At 45.9% G+C, this 21,362-nt stretch overlaps 1 protein-coding gene and 1 long non-coding RNA gene across 3 annotated transcripts in view; both read left to right on the forward strand.

Annotated features, from left to right (window-relative positions):
• Nucleotides 1-10,053: 10,053 nt before the first annotated feature.
• Stox2 (storkhead box 2) overlaps nt 10,054-21,362 on the forward strand; it is a 239,055-nt gene continuing 227,746 nt past the window's right edge. For both annotated transcript variants that reach the window (XM_017600114.3, XM_017600116.3), the window contains exons 1-2: nt 10,054-10,290; nt 10,485-10,924. In XM_017600114.3, coding sequence (XP_017455603.1) covers nt 10,555-10,924 — 370 coding nt within the window. In that variant the 5' untranslated portion in view covers nt 10,054-10,290; nt 10,485-10,554. The remainder of the gene's footprint in view (nt 10,291-10,484; nt 10,925-21,362) is intronic.
• The window catches only part of LOC120097575 (uncharacterized), a 31,659-nt gene continuing 21,227 nt past the window's right edge, over nt 10,931-21,362 (forward strand). Inside the window, exon 1 of the long non-coding RNA XR_005495139.2 lies at nt 10,931-11,465. This is a non-coding gene — a long non-coding RNA (uncharacterized LOC120097575). The remainder of the gene's footprint in view (nt 11,466-21,362) is intronic.

Here is a 21,362-nt window from a genome sequence, read left to right on the forward strand (position 1 = left end):
GTGGTAGAGCACTTGCCTAGCAAGCGCAAGGCCCTGGGTTCGGTCCCCAGCTCCGAAAAAAAAAAGTCATCTAAACCTATAGTTCTAGGAGATATGACTCCCTCTTTTGACCTCCACATTCCTGTGGTGCACGTTCATGTAAGCGGGCACAAATTCCCACACATAAATAAAATAAATAAATCTAAAACTCTTTTAAAATAACCTATACAAAATTTTGAGGGAGATTGTATCATCGGTTGGATTTAGGAGAGAGAGAGAGAGAGAGAGAGAGAGAGAGAGAGAGAGAGAGAGAGAGAGAGAATTGTGGGATTAATTTTTGCAGTTAGTGTCAAGAGCAATTCTTGACTCTTCTAGAGACAGAGTTCTCAAAGAAAACAATTCACATAGTGTGGCTATCATAATGAGCCCCCTAACTCTCTGAAAAAGAGTAAAGGGTGCTTTCATAACACCAGATGCATAGTCTCTGACACTCAGCTGTCTGGATTTGCATCCTGACATGGTGTCTTCATGACTGAGACCTGGCACACATTACATACTCCTTTGGGTATGGTGTGCTCCTCTGTAAAATTAGGACAACACCATGTATCATTACGTGAATTTCGTGAATGATCCAGAACACACTTGGTATGGCTTGCGACACATAATATCATCAACTGCTCTAAGAAGAACTCTTCTGGGATAAGTGCTAACTTAAGGCATCGGTAGCTCCTGGGCTGCCTTCAGGGATGGGAACAGGACGGTAAGTGGTAAGTGAATGTCCAAATATTGTGTAAGTGATCAGATACAGTCAAAGATGGATTAGCCTTGAAAGGAAGCTTTGGAAGACTGGTATAGATAAATGGTCACCCTAAGATAAGGATCTGGTGGAAATTCCAGACTCCTACTGTGGTGATTTGAATGAGAATGGCCCTCATACACTCATATGTCTCCAGTTGGTAGAACTGCTTGGGAAGGATTAGGAGGTGTGACCTGTTAGAGGAAGTGTGTTACTAGGGGTGGACTTTGAAGTTTTGTACCCACACCAGGTCCAGAGTCTATCAATGTCTTTGTTAGGATTTCCATTGCTGCGAAGAAACACCATGACTGTAGGAACTCTGTAGTTTTAGAGGTTTAGTCCATCATGGTTTAGAGGTTATCATCATGGCAGGAAGCATGGCAACACACAGGCAGACATGTGCTGGAGAAAGAGCTGAGAGTTCTACATCTTGATCTGAAGGTAGTCAAAAGGAGACTATTTTCCTTACTGGGTGGGGCCTGAGCATAGGAGGAGACTTCAAAGCCCACTTACACAGTGACACACTTCTACCAAGGCCACACCTACTCCAACAAGGCTACATCTCCTAATGGTGCCATTTCCCCATGGACCAAGCATTCAGACACATGAGTCTATGGGGTCCAGTCCTCTTCAAATCGCCATAATCAGTCTGTAACTTGTGGATCAGATGTGAGCTCACTCTTAGCCACTTCTCCAGCAAGATGCCTGACTGCCTGGGACCATGCATGATGTTAAATGAACTAACCCTCCAAAACTGTAATCAAGTCCCCAGTTTAATATTTTCTAAGCATTGCCTTGACCACAGTGTCTCTTCACAGTAATAGATCAATGACTAAGATACCTACTATGGTAAAATTTTAGAGTGTGTTTTGTTTGAACAACATTGTTTTGATGCAGACTCAAATGACACTTGGAATCATAGGCTTAGACATTCAGACTCAAACGTTTGCATTAGAGAAGCAATATCATGCACTGGAGAGATGGCTCAGTGGTCTAGAGCACGGACTGTTCTTCCAGAGGTCCTGAGTTCAAATCCCAGCAACCACATGGTGGCTCACAACCATCTGTAATGAGATCTGAAGCCCTCTTCTGGAGTGTCTGAAGATAGCTACCGTGTACTAGTAAATAAATAAATAAATAAATAAATTTTAAAAAAAGAAAAGCAATATCATACACCACCTTTTTTCTTTATTAAATTGGACTTTTCATGATGTCACAATTAATGTATCATTGAACTATTATTTCCTGCCCAGGTTTGCATAAGTTATAGCTCTACAGGAGACATTTACATATTGCCAAAGCAAAAGTGCTCCATGGTTAAATTCTTTGTGTGTGAGTGTGTAGGTGGGTAGGTGCTGGTGTCAGCAGGCATGGAGCATGTGTCATCAGAGGACAGCCTTGGGTGTTGTTCCTCAGGTGCTTTCTACCTCTTGTTTGACAGAGTCTCTCATTGATTAGAATTTCACCATGCTAGCTGGCCTGTGAGCTTCCATGGTTCTTCCTGTCTCTGTCTCTCATATCACCATGATTGGGTGTCCAGCAATACACTAGGTGTTTTACATGGGTTCTAGGGATCCAAACTCACATCCTCATACATGGCAACACTTTACCAACTGAGCTCTCTCCCCAGACCTTGGTGATATATTTCTACAGAACCAGTCACTGTAAACTTTGTGATATATAATGGCCACCACCATATTATGATCATGATTCTGTAGAAAAGGAATCTAGGCAAGACACAGAGGGGAGACCTCAGCTCTGCTACTCCAATATTAAGGTTTTAGCCAGAATGAGTTATCTGGAGGTTTATGGTGAAGCTCAATGGGGGTTGTCAGTCTAGGGCACAATTCTATACCAGGTGTCTGCTGGGACTAGAATGTCTTCTATGCTCAGAAATTTAGCACCTGGGCTAATATAGCAAGAACAGCCATGGGCAGTCGCAGCTCTGTCTAAACACAAGCTCCTTGAGTCTGGTTTGAGTGTCCTCATGTGGTAGTCTCATACTGGCTGCTTGTTACCTGGTAGCTGCCTTCTAAGGAAGGACGTGTAGGAGCCATGGAATCACTGTGGGAGGCCTGTACCCAGACCTGGGACAGTGTGTTATTAGCTCTATTCTGTTGGCTAAAGAGTGAAGACAGCGAAGAGATAGACTGTACCTCTTGATGGAGGTGGTGAGGTTATATCACAGAAAGGCATGCAAACAGGAGATAGTATGCCAGCCATCTTTAGAAAACATCATTGGGAATTAGAGAGATAGCTCAATGGTTAAGATCACTGACTGCTCTTCCAAAGGTCCTGAGTTCAATTCCCAGCAACCACAGGGTGGCTCACAACCATCTGTAATGGATCCAATGCCCTCTTCTTGTGTGTCTGAGGACAGTGACAGCGTACTCATATAATACAAAATAAATAAATATTAAAAATAGAGAAAAGAAAAGAAAAGCCAAGACCATTGGCCAGCATCATAAATTCCAAACTGAAGGCACTTGGCTGGAACGTGTCTCTGAGTGACAATTGTTTCTGTTCTAGTATTGATACGCTTGGAGAAGAGTAACTTCAGCAAAGCCTTTTTCCAGCAAGACTGCAGTGGGCTGCAGGATGATGCAGATTTCATTCACCATGTCCTTTTATTTCAGATGAAAGCCCAAGGACCTTGAATGTCAGACTTGAGAACATTGTAGGTAAAAGCTCCTCAAGGCTTTGTGATGGCTCTGGGGATTATGGGATTAGGTTTTTCCAGGACTTCCTTTGTCTTCTTCCAGATCGGTCTCCAGCAAATCAGCATGAGAATTTCTTATAAATATTCTAACAGGGGTTTATCTTGTGGGTTTCCAATTCTTTTTAGAAGGCTCTTTTAATTTATGACTACGTTGCAAACTGTCTGGGTAGTGGAAACACTTCGTAGTTCATTATGAACGCCATAGGCAGTTTCTAAGTGTTGCACCTCTTATAAGGGCCCCATGGCCTCTACATTTTGGTATTAATTCTCTCATTTAATTCTCTTGAGTGTGGGCTAGGATTGAGTGACTGCCTTCTTGGAAACTATCCACCGCAAAGTGGTAGAGTGTCACTCCAAAGATAACACTGTGACTTCGGTCTTGGGTAATATAAGGAAGCCATTTGGCATGCTGTTGGTACCCTAGGGAGTGGTTCATGCTACCAGGAGCAGAGAGGACTTCCAGAGGGTTAGGACCTGAGGCCTTGCTAACAACCATGTGAGTGGCCTGGAGGTGAGCCCTTGAATGCACCCTACGGAGAGATGGTGAGCCAATGCATTCGGGTGGGCCGGGCCTGGCTTCTTGACCATCCAACATTGAGAGACGATAAATGTCTACTGTTAAACTCAAAAGGTTGAAGATAATTTGTTGCTTAGTAACAGATAAGTAATACAGATATCAAACACAACTTATTCGTGTAGCACTGTTGAATCGTTGAGGACAGTGCCTGCCATAGTTGGTTGGCTAAACTGACCGTGTGCTGTGGCACTGAACAAGATGGTAGGTTTAAATTCTACCTTTATAGCCTCACTGCTGTGCAAGTCAGACAAATTACTTACATTCTGTGTGCCTCAGGCTCCCTAACATAACAAGAATGGTTAGTAGCTACCTTGAAAGACAGTTACAAGAATGAAAGACCTTTGCATACCCTTAAATGCTGGGTTGTTACTGAAGGAAGTCTATTCTATTAATCCCATCTGGATCAAGGTGTAAAAGGGAGGAATGTGGATTAGACTCACCCAGACCTTGAAGGCAGAGCCATCTGTTTTGGAAAAGAGGATTCCTCTCTGAAGACTTAGGGCCAGATGAGGACAATGTTGAGTGTCCGTCCTGACTGAAACATGGCTTGCAGATCTCAGGGCCTTGATAGGAACTGCAGGACATAGAAACTCTTATTGCTTTTCAAACAGTGCACTCAGGTTTTAAGAATGATTTGGTTTGCTCTTGCTCCTCCTCTCTCGTTCTTACTCTCTCCCCACTCCCCTCCCCCTCTTTCTCCATGTGATGCCAGCCTCTTCTGCTCTACTTCTCTATTTTGTCTCTCTGCTTTCTCTGCCTCTATTAACCTCTTAATTCCCCTTCCCATGCCCTGAATAAACTTTATTCTATACTTAAAAAACAAAACAAAACAAAAAAACCCATCTGTTTTAAAGCATAGTTCTTTAAACAGTCTAGAAAATGACTGTTGTTGCTCTGGGATAATCATTCAAACAGGTCATTTAGTCACACAAATTCATACCAGCCTAGGTTTGGATAGGAGGTATTTGAGATGGAGTTCCAAAAGGAAATATCTGGTTGAGAACACAAAGGCAGCATGGATTGAAAGTAGTACTTATTTTCCCAGGGAAAAACATGCATTGCACTTACAAGGGGGGTTAGAATACTTTTCCTCAAAAAACACTCATGGAAAAGAGACACAGTGGCATAGGCCTTTAATCCCAGTCCTTGAGAGGCAGGAGCAGGGAGATCCCTGTGAGTTTGAAGCTAGCATGGTCTACATATTAAGTTCCAGGTCTGGCACGAAACAAAATCCCATCCCCTTAATTTTTTTAAAGCGATGCACCAATGAATAACAACAAAGAGAAAGTAAACTTTCTATGAGTAGTGTCCAAGCCTGGGCACACTGTCCAGGTGTCTGGGCACAAACATGGCCACTGTAAAGCAAGGTGACCAACCATGTCCCTAGATTGAGAAGTCCATGGTGGTTAGTGGGGTGTGTGTGTGTGTGCGTGCGTGCGCGCGCCCGTATGCATGCGCGTGTGAACTTAGCCAAAGTCAGGGACATTTGGAAAGAGGAATCTCAATTGGGAAAGTGCTCCCTTCGGATTGACCCTTAGGCAATTCCTGATTCGTGATTGATATGGGGTGGGAGGGTAACACCAAGAGGTGTTCCTAGGTTATATGGAAAAGCAGACAGGTATGGACAGCGAGGTGGTATGCAGCACTCCTTCACGGTCTCTGCTTCAGTTCCCGCCTCCAGGTTCCTGCCCTGACTTCCCACTCTGATTTCATGACTACAAGAGAAAATAAACTCTTTTCTCCCCAAGTTGCTTTTGGTCCTGGTCTTTATCACAGCAATAGGAGGCAAAGCAGGACGAAGGCCGAAATCACAGAACATGCTTTGCTTTGGCACCCGCAAGCTCTACGATTTCGAAAGACCCGGGAGATACTCAGGATGTTGATGAGCAGCATCTAAGGGGTCTCAGGACCAGGGATCGGGGAAGAGGGCAGCCTGATGGAGCCCTACACAGACCTGTGGTGATCAGGGAAGAGGGCAGCCTGATGGAGCCCTATACAGACCCTTGGTGATCAGGGAAGAAGGCAGCCCGATGGAGCCCCAACACAGACCTGTGGTGATCAGGGAAGAGGGCAGCCCGATGGAGCCCTACACAGACCTGTGGTGATCAGGGAAGAAGGCAGCCCGATGGAGACCCAACACAGACCCGTGGTGATCGGGGAAGAAGGCAGCCCGAAGGAGCCCCAACACAGACCTGTGGTGATCAGGGAAGAAGGCAGCCCGATGGAGCCCTACACAGACCTGTGGTGTCTTCAGTCTTCAGCTAGCATAGTAGTTTGGCAGTGCTCAGGTGGAAAGGCTGATCTCGGGATGGTCCAATGTGAACACCAGTCTTTTAAGAAAGTTCTGGAAGGGAGTCGGTTGCCAGAAGGAACCTTAAAGGGACCTTTGAGATCCCTTCTTTCCTATGAAAATAGACTTTTTAAGGAAAGCAAGATGCAATAGTGTTCAGAATTGGAACCCGCACACCTAGTAGTATGTTATTCTGTTCAGTGGAGGGGGAAAGCTAAGTACCTCAGTACAGTCATATTCAGGGCTCTGCGAGGCAGGCAGTATGTGTAGGGCAGTAGTAAGGGTAATCATATCCACACGTGCAGGACTAGAGAGGGTGGGGGATGGGTGTTCTGCTGCATCTCCAGCTGGTGTCAGGCACTCTACCCCATCACTGCGCTTCTTGTAACAGTTTTTTACTTCAGAGAGGTTGTCTGCTTCAGATCCCGCATCTGTCTTAGGCCGCACTCCACACCAACTGTTTGAATGATCCGTTGGTTGAATGAACAGAGGCACCCCCTCTTCCCCCATGCCCACTGTTGCAGTGGGGACATAGGAAGGCATCATAGCATGAAGCAGGGAGTTCAGAATCTTGAGAGGTAGACTAGTCAAAGACAAGCGTCATCTCAATAGCCATGAGCACATTTGGTAGCAAGATGTTGGTTCCTGAGTGTCATTCTACATTCAAAAGAAGCAGCACTCTATGGAAAAGTGGCTGGTCTCATGGTTGGAGCAAGAAGATCCTGCAATGTCATGAGATGTCAGAAAGTAAGGAAATACTCAGGGGCCACGGAGCCAGCCAGCTTTGGAGGGTTCTATGGGTCTTGCTTTGTGCCGAGCATGAGCTATAACTTATGAGAGTTAAGTCTTACAGTCTACTGAATAAAGTTAGAGTGCACAGTCCCTATGGAGAAAGAGAAGCAAAGCGGAGGAATGCTGGCACAAACCTACAATACCAGACCTTAGCAACCATCGTCATAACTAAGCCAGAATCAATAGCCTGGGCTATGTGCCGAGGAGCAGCAACATGATACTTCCACAGTCTCTACGGGTCTCTCAGAAAGGTTCTTCTTGAGGAGCTGGACAGGCGGCTCAGTGGTCAGTACTTGCTGCTCTCTCAGAGGAATTGAGTTCAGCTCTCAGCACTCACATGCTCCCAGCTATTTATAACTCTAGTTGGAGGGGATCTGACACTTTTTAGGCATTCACCTGACGTGTATACATACAAGCAGGCCAGTACTCACACACATAAAACAGGTTGATTTTTTTTTTTTTTTTTGGTCTGGAGCTGGGGACCGAACCCAGGGGCTTGCGCTTGCTAGGCAAGCGCTCTACCACTGAGCTAAATCCCCAACCCCGATATTTTTTTTTATTGTTTTTTTTCTTTTTTTCTTTTTTCTTTTTTCTTTTCTTTTTCAGACAGGGCTTCTCTGTGTAGCCTTTGCTGTCCTGGAACTTGATTTGTAGACCAGGCTCGCCTCAGACTTCCTCAGAGATACACTGGCCTGGTTCTCCCGAGTGCTGGGATTAAGGCGTGGGTCACCGCCATCTAGAAAGTAGTTTTTTTTTTTTCCTTTTCTTTTTAAGATACTTCAGGGGTTGCAGAGATGTGGGCTGCTCTTGCAAAGGCCCAGGGTTTGATTCCCAGAATTCGTGTTAGGCAACTCATAGCTGCCTGTTAACTCAAGGTTCAGGGGATATGATACCATTTTTCTGGTCCCTGTGGACACCTACACTTATGTGTACATATCTACGTACCGACACTCACACTTACACATGATTAAAAATAATTCTTAAGAAGATGCTTGCCAATTACAAAGAATAACATAGCAATAGTAGAGAGATTTTTTTAAAAAAAGTTTAGAAAAAGAAGTCGGGTGTATGTAGAGATAATAGAATGTTAATGATTTCAGAATCTGGTTGAAGATATGTTTCCTTTTTGTTTGTTTGTTTTTGTACAATTCTTGCAGCTTTGTTTGAAACTACACAAAAAAATAATAAAGGCAGAAATGTAAAGCAAAGAATAGAGTCGCAAGTGTGCCTTCTGTCTTTTGTTTCCAGCTGCCATTATCCAGACCCAGGCCCAGAGGACGGAGTGAAGAGTATGGCAAATTGAGGCTTAGGGAAGAACATAACAGGCAAGAAAATAACAGGTCTCATCAGGCAGTGGGCGCCTGGGAAACTCTGAGGGGAGAATGTGGAGCTCCAGCTGCAGTCCTTGGATGGTGGCACGTTGAGGTTCAAGGAGCCCCTGGAGTCTGTGAACCATGCTTACTGCAAACACTATCAGATCTACCCCCTTGCTGAATGAAGTCTTTTCTCAGGCAAGCAGTAAGAGCAAGCAAGGCAGGACACAGCTCCCATTACACACCACACCACACACACACACACACACACACACACACACACCACATATACACACACACACCACACACACACACACACACCACACATACACACACACCACACACACACACCACACACATACACACTACACCACACCACACACACACACCATACACACACACACACACACACCCCAAACCCCCCCCACACCACACACACACACACCACACACACACACCACACACACACACCACACACACACACACACACACACACACACACACACACACACGAAGCCAAGGTACAGTGAGGTTTCCAAGACTGATCTTCAGTTAGACTAAAGTGTGTGACTTTTGTGATTTTAAATTCTTAGAAGCCATCAGAGAACAGTTTGGCTGCCCCGCCCCCATCACCTGAGTACTTTTTTCTAACTCATTGTTTTAAAAGAGGTTGTTGGTCCAGAACCAGCAATGGCAGTGCCTAGACATTCCTTAGAAATTACGAATAAAGAGGCAATGGGTAAAGGTGTTTGCTGACAAGCCTGATCACCTGAGTTCAGTTCTCCAGACTGTCTTCTGATTCCTCCTGACTTCCACTTGCGTGAACACCCACAGGAAATAAGTACACGTGATTACTTTTTTTTTAAATTACAAACGAGTAAGATTCATCTCTCCACACTAACTCAACCTTTTGAGTTAGAACCTAGAAGTGGTGCTCAATTATCTATCAAAAAAAAAAAAAGTCCGTGTGTGTGTGTGTGTGTGTGTGTGTGTGTGTGTGTGTGCGCGCGCGTACATTTCTGAGAACAAATTTCGATAGTCAGTTCTCTTCTCCCACCATGTGGGTTCTAGGGATCAGACTCAAGTAGTCTGGCTTGGCAGCAAACGTCTTTATCTGCTGAGCCATCTCCTGACCACAATCTGGGTGATCTTGAGGCACACTTACTACACCATAACGCTTCTTATGGCAATGGCAGTCGTCTCTTTGGATAGGACTGCAAATCAGAACTTTGCATAGAAACAAGGTTAACGTTTTTCAAAAGGCTTCACAATCTCCGTCCCTGCTGCTCAGGAATTGCTGGGTTTCTTCCAGGATAGACTAGCGTACAGGCTGGAGACAGAAGAGGGTCCACTGGAGTTGGGAGGAGGGACTGATGACAAGTTTTCGTGGTTGACTAGGTTTTTTAAAAAGCGACTTCTAAGGGTACATTAACCAGCCAGCGAAACCACTTGTTTCTGAGGGGAGGTGGGAGGTGGGGGCGGGGGTGGAGCGTGGGGCGGAGCGACATTTCGCAGCTCCGGAATCGGTGCCTTCTCAGTGGCGCCGCGCGTCCCCCTCCCCCCTCCGGATCTGCCCGGGGCTGGGCGCTTAAACTCAACTCTCCCAGCTAAGGTCGCCGCCTTCACGCTGTCCGGTACCGGCCTTCTTGGAATTCCTCTGGCCGGGTCCAGCCAAGGGAATTCCCCGGATCACGGCGAACCGCCCGCCCCCTCGGCACCCTTCCTCCGGCTCTCCGCCCCCGCTGGGGTTACCGGGTGCCAAGCGAGGCTAGGGTGCCAGGGTTGGAAAATGAGCGGTGCCCGGAGGGTGGCCCGGGGCTGCAGGTAACTGGCGTGTGACCCCGGGGCAGCGGTCTCCGCGTCGCTGTCCCTTCCCGGCACTACCGCGCGGCGACCTGCTGCGCCCTCCGGCGGGCTGTGCCTTGGGACTACCGGGCTCCTGCGGGGCACGGCGGGCAGGGAAGGGTGAGGACCCCCAATCTCAGGCAAGACTCTGACTCTCCCCGCTCGTCCCACAGTCACTGTCCGGTGCCGGTTCCCTCCAGCAGCCCGCAGCGGCGGCACCCGTGAGTGCAGTCCGCGCGGCGGATGCCTGGTAAGATGGAGAAGTTTCTGCAGATCGCGCCACACTCTCTGGCCATCGTCCTGGGCCCGGCCGACTGCCCCGCAGAGGAGAAGCCCGGGACGATTCAGCCCTCGCCTCAGGTTCCCACCCAACCCCGGCAGCTTGCCCGACACCACATCGGGTACGAGATCTTCGCAGATTTCAAAGCGGAGAACATGCAACACTTCTGGAACAAGAAGGTCACAGCCGCGGTGGCTGAGACTTTTTTCCTAGGCTGGATCGACGAGCAGGTCTTGCTGATCCAGGGCAAGGAGGAGCATCTTGAGGCGCTGCGGGAGGGCTGGACGCGCAGGGCTCTGCGACCCCCTTCTGGCTTCCAGATTCGCTGCTTGGGTGAGTGCCTCCGCCCCGTCGGGCTGCATGGTCCTTGCCCTGTCCCCGGCTCGGGAAGGTGCTGAGCCTGGGCTTAGGCCGAGTTCCTGGGGTCCCAGGATTCTCGCGCGCATCTTGGTTGGGGAGGGGGTCCGCGGCGCTTCGGGAGCGCGGAATCGGGGGACTTTGGGGGCACTTGGAGAGTGGACTGCACCTTTCACCACGCACGCCAGGGGCGGCCAGAGGAGCCTCCTGGCGGCGTCGGTGGCGCGCCCCGCGGGGCGGCGCCTGGGGCTGGCCAGGTAGGCGGCGCGGCAGCTCCGGTGTGCGCACGGATCGGGGCTACGGTGTCAGCTTTTCCACGCCTCGCGGGCCTGGGAAGTGCGGGCCCGGCCAAGGGAAGGCGGGGAGAGTCGGGATCCCGGTAGTTCCAGGTCTGCGTGGCCAGCCCTTCCGTCCTTGCGACATCCTTTTCCAGGGTGGCGACCTGGTGGGGCTCGTTGCTCGGCTCAGGTGTGTTGGCGCCGTTCTCACTCTCTCGCATTTCTGTACAAGACAAAAGGTACATTTCTCCTTAAATGCTTTCCTTGTTGTGCAACTTCCAAACAGTATTGTGCGATTGTATTGTGCGATTGAAGGTGGAGAAAAAGAGACAACCGAGACGAGCCAGGGTAAACGTTTGATCTTTTCGTTTGTTGGTGGCGAAGGAGAAAAGAAAATAGTGAGCAGAATAGCTGGAGAGGGGTTTTCGCGGCCGAAACTCGGCGTTGTATTGACTTGGTGTTTTTATTGCAATTCTACTTAATATGTTTTTCTTAATCCCGGGCAACCTCGCGCTTAGTAAACTTTAGTTTTGGACCTCGGGCCCGGTGGCTAAGAGCAAATACAGCAAATAGCGATGCTTTATGAAGCGATTCGATGAAGAAAGCATTCTTTCTGGTTCCACGGCTTAAACATTCTTTTATGACATTTTGGAAAGGAGGTCAAAAGTTCAAACCCTAAAAGCCTGTAAAGTGGCCTTCTGGGGTCCCTGCGCCTCCCCTGAAGGATTAGCTTTTACTTTTACCTACCAAGGTGTTTTCTATGAGGATTGTGAACAAACAGCATTTTTATTTTGCTGTGTTTTGCCTTTTTTTGTGTGTGTAGCAGAGATTTGTTTTTGCGAAGGTTCCTTTGAATCGAGCAGACAAACATCTAGTGAAAGCTTGCTTCTTGCTGTGCCTCAAAGATCGATCTTGATCCTCACCCCCGCGCCCCCCTCCCCCGCAACCCCCTAGTTCAGCCCTTGTAATTAAGCTGCCTGCATTACTAAAGGGGCCCGAGATGAACGCCTCTGAGGGCTGGTCTGCCTTTCACTTCTTTTGCAGTGCAGGACTTGAACATTTGGAGGAGAATCATCCTTACGTTTGTGCACGCACCTTGAAGACTTCTTCTATAGTATTTTGTTTGTTCCCTTTGAAACTTGATCCCAGGCTGCTTTTGAGTTTTGATTTGGAGTTTTTTTTTTTTTTTTTTTTTTTTTTTTTTTGGTTCTTTTTTTCGGAGCTGGGGACCGAACCCAGGGCCTTGCGCTTCCTAGGTAAGCGCTCTACCACTGAGCTAAATCCCCAGCCCCTGATTTGGAGTTTTTAACGAGGCACTTTATAGTCTAATGGACCTCTCCTTAAACTCCAAAGTTTAACACTGGCCTCTGTCCTCTTGTTTCGTCTGGAGCCCCTTCCCCCGTACCATTACAATTTGACAATGGTATCTAAAGGAACAGCAACATAGTATCATTTGAAAATACTCGGTATGTTCACTTTTTTTTTTTACAATTCTATTTTATGAGTATTTATAAACAGATAGGAATTTCGTGATCTGTCATCTTCACCAAAGAGAAGCATTTTGACACATTTCAAATGTTCCAACTCTATTACTGAAGTTGCTTGTGTCTCACCCTCATTATTAATATCGCCTGTTGTAGGCTGACCTCCTCCTGATGGCTGTCTGCTATGACTACTGCAGGACTGGGCTCAGCTCCTAAGTTAGGGTCATGGGTTGGAGGAAGAGACTTTTTCTTAAAACAGGAGGCATTAGATAAAAGAGCCCCGGGTGGGGTGGGAGGAGGAGTGGAGGAGTGGTGGTACCTGCTGGTATGCAGGTGGCAACTGTCTTTTGAACCCCGTTGGGGGGGTCACAATCTCTGAAGTGCTTCACTTTCTCCTCTCTAAGGGTGGTTCTAGCGATGGGCTGTTTGAGAGATTAGGATGTACTATAAAATTCTCTAACGGAATGTCAATGTCTGTGGCAGGCCTCATTGTCTTGGAGCTACTGGGGACTGGCTCACAGCCTTTTATTCTGAACCACAATGTTACCACTGTTGACAAATCAAAATGCAAGCGGTAAAACTTGATTTTGAGAAGTGTGATTGACATTTTAGGAATACCCTAGGACTTACTTAATCTATGTTCAAGAGCAGGAAGCAACTTTTGATACTTTGCACTTAAGCATGTTGTCGGACACCTGCACTCTTTTGTGATCACTTCACGTTCGTCAGCCATAGAACCAGAGACACCGGCGAGCACTGCAGGGAGTGTTATATTCCTACTTGCTGAACTTGAACCAGGAGGGGCTCTGAAGTAACTGACAGCCAATTGTTAGCTCACAGTGTATTATTCTTGTAGTACATAATGATGCTCACACAAGGGATCATTTTCTAGATGGTTCCTTAGATCCCACCAGGGACAGTGAACTTGTAATGAACTTGTTCTCTCCGGTTCTCCCAGTGAAGAAGAGAAAGGAAGGCTTTGTCGCCAGCCTCAGATGCACATCTCCTGGGCGAGTGCCCCTATGCCATCCCAGAGGAGAGGCTGCACAGACAGTACCTAGGTCTTATCTAGCTCTGCCCCACTACAGTTGGGGCTAGCCCATGAGTTCACATTTTATTTCATAGCTTACTGGAAAGTGAGAAACAGCTACATTGGAAAGTGCAAGCGTTTCAGTGTCCGTAATCCCAAAAGTATATGGTTCTAACCAGCTGTAAAATTTTCCGGTGATGGTTGGACACCCAAGTGGTGATTACAGGATCAACCAAAAAGGAGGGAATTAAATAACTCAAAGGGACACGTAGTTTCAATTTGGCATATTCCAATCCACCACTTAGAAATAACCCACCTGAATATTCTTAGAAATATCCTATGGTGTGCAAATAGAACCAGAGGTCACTTTTTATCTCTAGGACCCCCTCCCCCGCCCCCCAAAGGAGACGAATATGTGGATGCAAGAAACTAGTAATTATTTTTAACTGACTGAGAATTTCAAACACGCATAACATGTTTTAAAATTGTCCTGTAAAACATGTTACATTAAGTCCCGTACATGTTTACTGGGGTTTTCCAGTGCCGATCTCTTGTCATTTCCTGAAGATACAAGGACTGATAAGGCGTGCAGTTTTGGGACTGGGTTCCGACTGGAGGAACTGAGCAGTTAGTGTGGGGGCTGGGGTTCGGACTGGAGGAACTGGGCCGTCTAGGTGCTTCCTGGGCTTTTGTTGTGTGTTTCGGCAAGACGTTGCATTAGCTTAGTAAGTAGGCAGAACAGTTTTCCTGGGGTGAGAGGAGCCAGGCTTTGTGTGGGTGGGGGGTGCTGGCCTAGGAAGGCTTCAGAGCAGCAGGCTGGGAGCTGGGGCTTGCAGGAGGTCAGGTGCAGGGGCTGCAAAATTCAAGCCCCGTTTGGAAGTGGATGGGGCGCAGTGGAGAATGTTGTCAGGTGAGGGAAGGCATGCAAGAGGCCTTTGTGAAGGTTTGGAAGGAACTGGGAGTGGGGTTTTTATGCCTAGAGAAGTGAGGCCATTTGACGTTTTAATAAAGTTGCTAGAGTCAGACACGGTGGCAGATGGGCTGGAGGGCGTAACTGGCACAAGTTTATTATCTGCAGTCATGGGGACAAACGGGTCCCATGTTAGAGTATCTCTCTTGTGGTACATTGTAACTTTTGCTGTCCACAGTCCTTGCTCTCAGAAGGATGTCACCTGTCTGCTTGAGTCTAGGGACCTGTCTGTTTTAGACATAGACTCTTCCGGCTTTGCGTGGAGACACACTGTGGGCCTCTATTCTCTTGCCCCGGGGTCCTGAGTTTTTCCCATCTGTTAATGCTCATGAGTTCCTCTGACTTCAGGTCCCAGGGATGCTGGGTTACTGTCTCTGTCCTTTGCAGTGACTTCTTACACTGCTCCATTTGGTTCTTAGATTTTCAAATAGTTGTGATCAAGTATACATACTTTCAGGACCTGCATATACATTTTAGAGTGTAGTCAAAGCTGGTCTTTTGCATTAAAAAAATGTTTAGAGTATGCAGATGTAATTAATTGGCAATCTCAGGACGATTTTCTTTTCCCTCTCCTTTCCCTTCTTTTATAGGACTGCATTTTATGCAGCCTAGGCTAGCCTTAGACTTGCTACATAGCTGGCAGTGGCCTTGAATTATTGAACATTTTGTTTCTGCATCCGAGGGCTGGCAGCTAAAGATTTCTAAAGATTTATTTATTTTCATTTATATAAGTACACTGTAGCTGTCTTCAGACACATCAGAAGAGGGCATCAGATCTCATTATAGATGGTTGGGAGCCACCACGTGGTTGCTGGGGATTGAACTCAGGACCTCTGGAAGAGCAGTCAGTGTAGGTAACCACTGAGCCATCTCTTTGGCCCCAAGAACTGCTTTCTTAAAGAGGCTTCTTCAAGGAGTAAATTATCAAGACAAAATTGATAGGCATTTTTCCCCCCTTGGTGACACAGATCTAGGCCAGATTAGACCAGATTAAAAGTAGATAAAAGCAGGTTTATTAGGAGGTAGCTCTCCAGTAGGTTCACCCGTCCCGCACATGGAGGCCAATGAAGTCACACATCTAGGCCAAAGCAAGGGCTTTTTATAGAGCTTAGACAAGGGGCTATGACATTTCAGCTAGGAGCTGGGATGGTGTCTATACAGGGCCAAAACCTGAGCTCTCGGGCTGGCACTCTCGGGTAGGTTTCCAGAAACTTGGAGACAAGGAGTGAAACAGGTTAGCCTAGAGTTTTCTCCAAGTCGGTATGGGAGTTTTCTCTGTGCTGGTGGAGAAGGAGGGCAGACAGGGTTTCCCAGCTTTTGCTGGGAATAAGCAGGGGTTCCAGCCTAACAAATATGTTTTTAAATGGTGCATACTCTCTGGACTGGAGAGATGGCTCAGTGGTTAAGAACACTGGCTACTCTTCCAGAGGACCTGGGTTCAATTCCCAGCACCCACAGGGCAGCTCAAAACTGTCTACAACTCCAGTTGCAGAGGCTTGGACACCCTCGACAGGCATACATGCAGACAAAACACCAATGTACAGTAAGGACGTAAAAAATGATACAAAAACACTTGAAAACCAAAACAGAAGCTACTCATAGCTCAAGTCCTTCAGATCAACTTAATTTGCTTAATTGAGTGAGTGGCTCAGTGGTTAGTTAAGAGCTCTTCCAAAGGATCGGGATTCAATTCCCTGCAAGGGGATCTGACACCCTCACACACATTGCAGGAAAAAATACCAGTACACACAAAATAAAAGTAAGTAAATAAATAAAGTGTGAAAAAACTTGTTTGATTCATCTAGCAACTGGACACATACCTCACTTGTTTACTTACTATCTCAAGCATGCGTTTGTCTCCTTGTGAGTTTGTTTTGAATTTGGGAGAGAAAGTGTATGGAGAGAAGAATTTCATGGCCATTATTAAGTTAATTTAAGGAAGTGGTTCTCAGCCCCATTGGTTGTGACCCCTATAAGGTTGTACATCAGATATCCTGGATATCAGTTCTTACATTATGATTCATAACAGTAGCAAAACTACAGTTACGAAGTAGCAGTGAAATAATTTTATGGTTGGGGGTCACCACGATGTGAGGAGCTGTATTAAAGGGTTGCAGCATTAGGATGGTTGAAAGCCACTGATTTAAGGAAACAAAATGGAAGAGGTGCCTGGGTGCCGTAGAAACAAATACGTTGTACTCTCTGTTCCTAAGACACAGGGTGTGAGAGGAGAGGGAGGTGGAGGTGGTGAGAGAGCTTGTGTTTAGGGTGACCTATGAAAAAACAGCAAGGGTGAAGATGATGGCAAGGAGGAGGCAGCAGGGGACATGAGCTGGTCATACAACCGTGCCGGCCATGTGAGCTTGCAGGAGGACTTCGGGTTGGAAGTCGTGAGTCAGGCAGGTTCATTCCAGTTTTCACAGCCTTTCTAACCAAGTGCCTTCTCAGTCACCAAGGCAATGAGGAAGGTTAAGGGAGCTAACCTGTTCATCCCTCATGGAATAGGCTCCAGGACTTCGTGTTTAGTGCATGACCAAGTTTGGTCCCCTACATTCATGTCAAAAGCTTGTCATAATGGTGGTGTGGACTTGTAATACCAGCTCCTAGGAGGCAGAGCCAGGAGGATATTTATGGCCGTCTAGCAGAACTGATGAACATTGGGTCCTAGTGAGAGAACTTGTCTCAACAAATAAAGTAGATGACACATGGAGGATGTGCACACACATATATGCACATACATATACATGTACATACAACATACATACACAGAGGCATTCTTTATTTGATCTGTTACAGTAACATTGATCTTACAGTTGTACCCTACTGACAGTATTCATCCAGATTCTTGCTTGTTCTCCAAGGAAACTTACTGTCTTGCAGGTTCTGATGGTGACTCTCCCCCACCCCCGGTCCCCAGCCTCTTTTTCCTTTGGTCTGGATAAGCTTGGAAAACCAGCCAACTTTAGAGTTAATATGGAACTATGGGAGACTTGAGTAATTGTTGTTGATAGCGGAGACTCTTGTGAGCAGCATCTCATGGTCTAATTTGTCTAGGTTGATTTCCTTTCACCAGAGCCTGGTTATTAATTTATTAAAACATCTTGGTTTAAGGTCTTTAATAGTTAACTGTGAAATGCAAATATATGGAAGCATGAAAGTGAGACCTTAGGAACTCTGTCGCTTCCAGATAATCTCACTACCCTTTATTATTATTATTATTGTTATTATTATTATTATTAATCTCTATCTTCTATATCTCCACTATCATGGAAAAAAGGACTATTCTACAAGATAAGTTTTACACTATTTCCCTTTTCATTTTATTAAGTGGTTGTGGATCCTACTTGGAAGCAGAATAAACCATGAGAGGGAGAAAGATGGAGTCTTGTTAATGTTTCCCATGTGTCAAGCAGTGCGGCAGGCACTTTGTATACATTGCCTCATCTAAACTTTAAGGAGCCATTGGTAATGCGGTTTGCTCTAAAAAAATTTTTGTTATTGTTTGCGTGCTGATGCCCAAAGAGAGAGTCAGATCTCCTGGAGCTTGAACTATAAACTGTTCAATTGTGAGCTAGCCAATGTGGGCGTTTCTAGCTTAGTGTTTTTATTTTTATTTTGTATTTGTATTTTTAATTTATGGCACAGTGACGCATGAATATGTAAACTAGCAACTGAAGATACAGGTTCTACGAAAGAAACGCATTGGATTATATGATTTCCTTTAGTGATTTTACATTTTTTTTTTATTTGAATGTATGTCTGTAAGTCTGTGTGCAGGTGTGTGCATGTGAGTGTAGTGCCCATGGAGGCCAGAAGAGGGCGTCAGATCCCTTAGAGCTGGAGTTACAGGCAGTTGTGCGCAGCCTGCCATGGGTGCTGGTAACTGAACTTGGGTCTTGGCAAGAGCGGCAAGTATGAACATATTTTGAGTCTCATGATTTCTACAGCACATACAGATTATGTAACTATAAAATGTAGGGTCTTTAAAGCTAAAAATTTACTTCTAAGTACAGTTTTGATTAGGTCTCATAAGCTCTGACATGCACTTTCCATTGTTTCCGAGAGGGGGATAACTACTATTTTGATTTCCTCTTTGACCTAGTGATTATCCTAGATTAGTTTTTCTGACCTCACCCCTAGAAGTTGATGTTCAAAAAACGGTTGTCATTGGTTACTTCTGTTCTGCAGAGTCAATGCTGACTCTGTAAGGCTTCATAATTGCAGAGGAGAAGCAGAAATGAAGAGTGAGGAAGGTAGAAAGTCTTAACCGTTAGCATCAAAGTTCAGAAATCTCAACACAGCAATAGTTGTGTCTCCATCCGTACTGGCAGGGGAGGGATTCCAGAATCCTCCATAAATGTGGACAAGTCCCTCATGCCGAGTGACTGAGTGGGAGAGTAAACCACACGTTGCCCACGTGTTTTGATCATGGCTAGGTTGCTTGTAATAAAGTCACACAGTGGAAGTGTATTGTTTGGGGAATCCAGTCAAGAAAAATATTGTCTCTGCACGTCCAGTGTGGATATACTTTTCTTTAAAAAATGTTTTCGAATCTGCAGATGAAGAGCCCTCAGTGATAGGTGGCTTATTATGTGTGTATTTAGTTCCCAAATTTACTCATATCCTGAATAAAAATCAGGTTTTTATGTTTGTCCTAGTTAGGGCTTTATTGTTGCGAAGAGACACCATGATGAAGGTAAGTCTTACAAAGGACAACATTTAATCGGGGCTGCCATACAGGTTTAGAGGTTCAGTCCATTATCATCATGACAGGATAATGGTGGCATCCAGGCAGACATGGTACAGGAGGACCTAAGAGTTCTCTATTGTACATCTTGATCTGAAGGCAGCCAGGAGTGGACTATTTTCTTCAGGTACTCTGTAGAAGACTCTATTTCCACACTAGGCAGAGCCCCTGAGCACAGGAGACCTCAAAGCACACCCCACAGTGACACCCTTCCTCCATAAGGCCACACCTACTCCAACAAAGCCACACCCCTAATAGTGCCACTCCCTGTGGGCCAAGCACACAGACATAGGCATGTATGGGAGCCAAGCCTATTCAAACCACCACAATGTTCTATAGAAACCTGGAGAAAAATGGTAACTTCATTGGATGTGTGTGTTAGTTTCTATTATTAAATTTTTATATATTAAGTGTATTATATTCGAATTTGTTTTTGGTTCTTGTATGTTTTATTAAAAGCGTGGACACTAAAGTAATTTTCTAAAAACTAGGCCTCCTCTCTGTGTTACCTCCTGTCTGACTCCCATGTGCTGGAGTTAAAGGCATTCATTTCCATGCCCAGCTATAGTTGACATTTTGATACCTCATGCATATAGTATAGATTTTACCTTTTATAGAAGCATATAATATACACTTTTGTAATTTATACTGAGTGGTATTACACAAACTTTGCTTTCTGGAAAGCAGAATGGAAAGACAGACTTTCAATCTCTTTCCCTTAAGAACATTTACTTTCCATTCAGCTGTTGATAAAACATTCTAACTACTCTTTTCTCTCAGAGATACATTTAAAATGTCTCTGTGTATACGTACATGCCTGTGGCTCACGTAGGTTGCAAGGTACCTGTCTAGAGCCCATAGGACAATCTTGGGTGTGAGTCTTCCATTTTCTTTCCTTCTTTCTTTCTTTCTTTCTTTCTTTCTTTCTTTCTTTCTTTCTTTCTTCCTTCCTTCCTTCCTTCCTTCCTTTCTTTTTTTCTTTTTCTTTTTTTCTTTGAGATCAGGTTTCTAATTGGCCTGGAACTCTCGACATAGGTCAGCTAGGTGGCCCATGAACTTTCAGTGATCTGCCTGGCCTGTTTTGTCAGTCCCATAGATCCAAACTCGAGTTGTCAGGATGCGAATACTTTGGCAGCCAAACCATCACCCCAGTCCCTGAGCATTTTTTAATCTCCAAAAAGCAATAGATTTTCCCATGGGAGAAAGTCAAACATCAGTGTTTTGTAAATCATTCATACGGAACTGAAATAACACGGCCCACCTGGCTCGGCCGTGCTCACCACTGAGCATTTAAATGCCGTCTGTGATTTCTTCCCCTTTAACCTCACGACTACAGCGCTGGTTTGCGGATGCAATTATTCCTTGGATACTGGCTCTGGGTCATGGACTGTAAGGGAGGTGGGCGAGGGATCTCCAGTAGCTGCTGCCTGGCAGGGAAAGAGCTGCTGTGGGGGTATGAGTGCTGGGATTAAAGGCACCAGCCACCACTGCCCACCCTGGGCCAGAGATTTTTAATATTATGCTCCTGTTGGATAATAAAAGAGCAGGTTTCACACACACCTGTTAAAATATGGGAAGGGAGATTTCATCGAGGACCTTGCAGTTGGTATATTAATGGTAGCCTGTGGTTGGGAGGAGGGGCTGAACTTGTAAACGTCCAGGCTGGGGTGAAGAAGATATTGTAGGGAAAAGTACATGACATCGCGTTGGTTGTCAGACTATTGAGACAATGGGCTCCAAGAAACTGGGATTTCTCTAGAAGTATCTATCATGTTGGAAGGAGAAAAGGACTGAAATTCAGTGGCAGGAGCAGCCAGAGGAGGAACTTTACACAATTCTGACAGCTTGTCAGCTCAGTCACAGGAGACTGGAGCAGAGAGAGCGATGGGTAGGACCTGGACCGGA

Source organism: Rattus norvegicus, chromosome 16 (assembly GCF_036323735.1).
Source record: "Rattus norvegicus strain BN/NHsdMcwi chromosome 16, GRCr8, whole genome shotgun sequence".
NCBI lineage: Eukaryota > Metazoa > Chordata > Mammalia > Rodentia > Muridae > Rattus > Rattus norvegicus.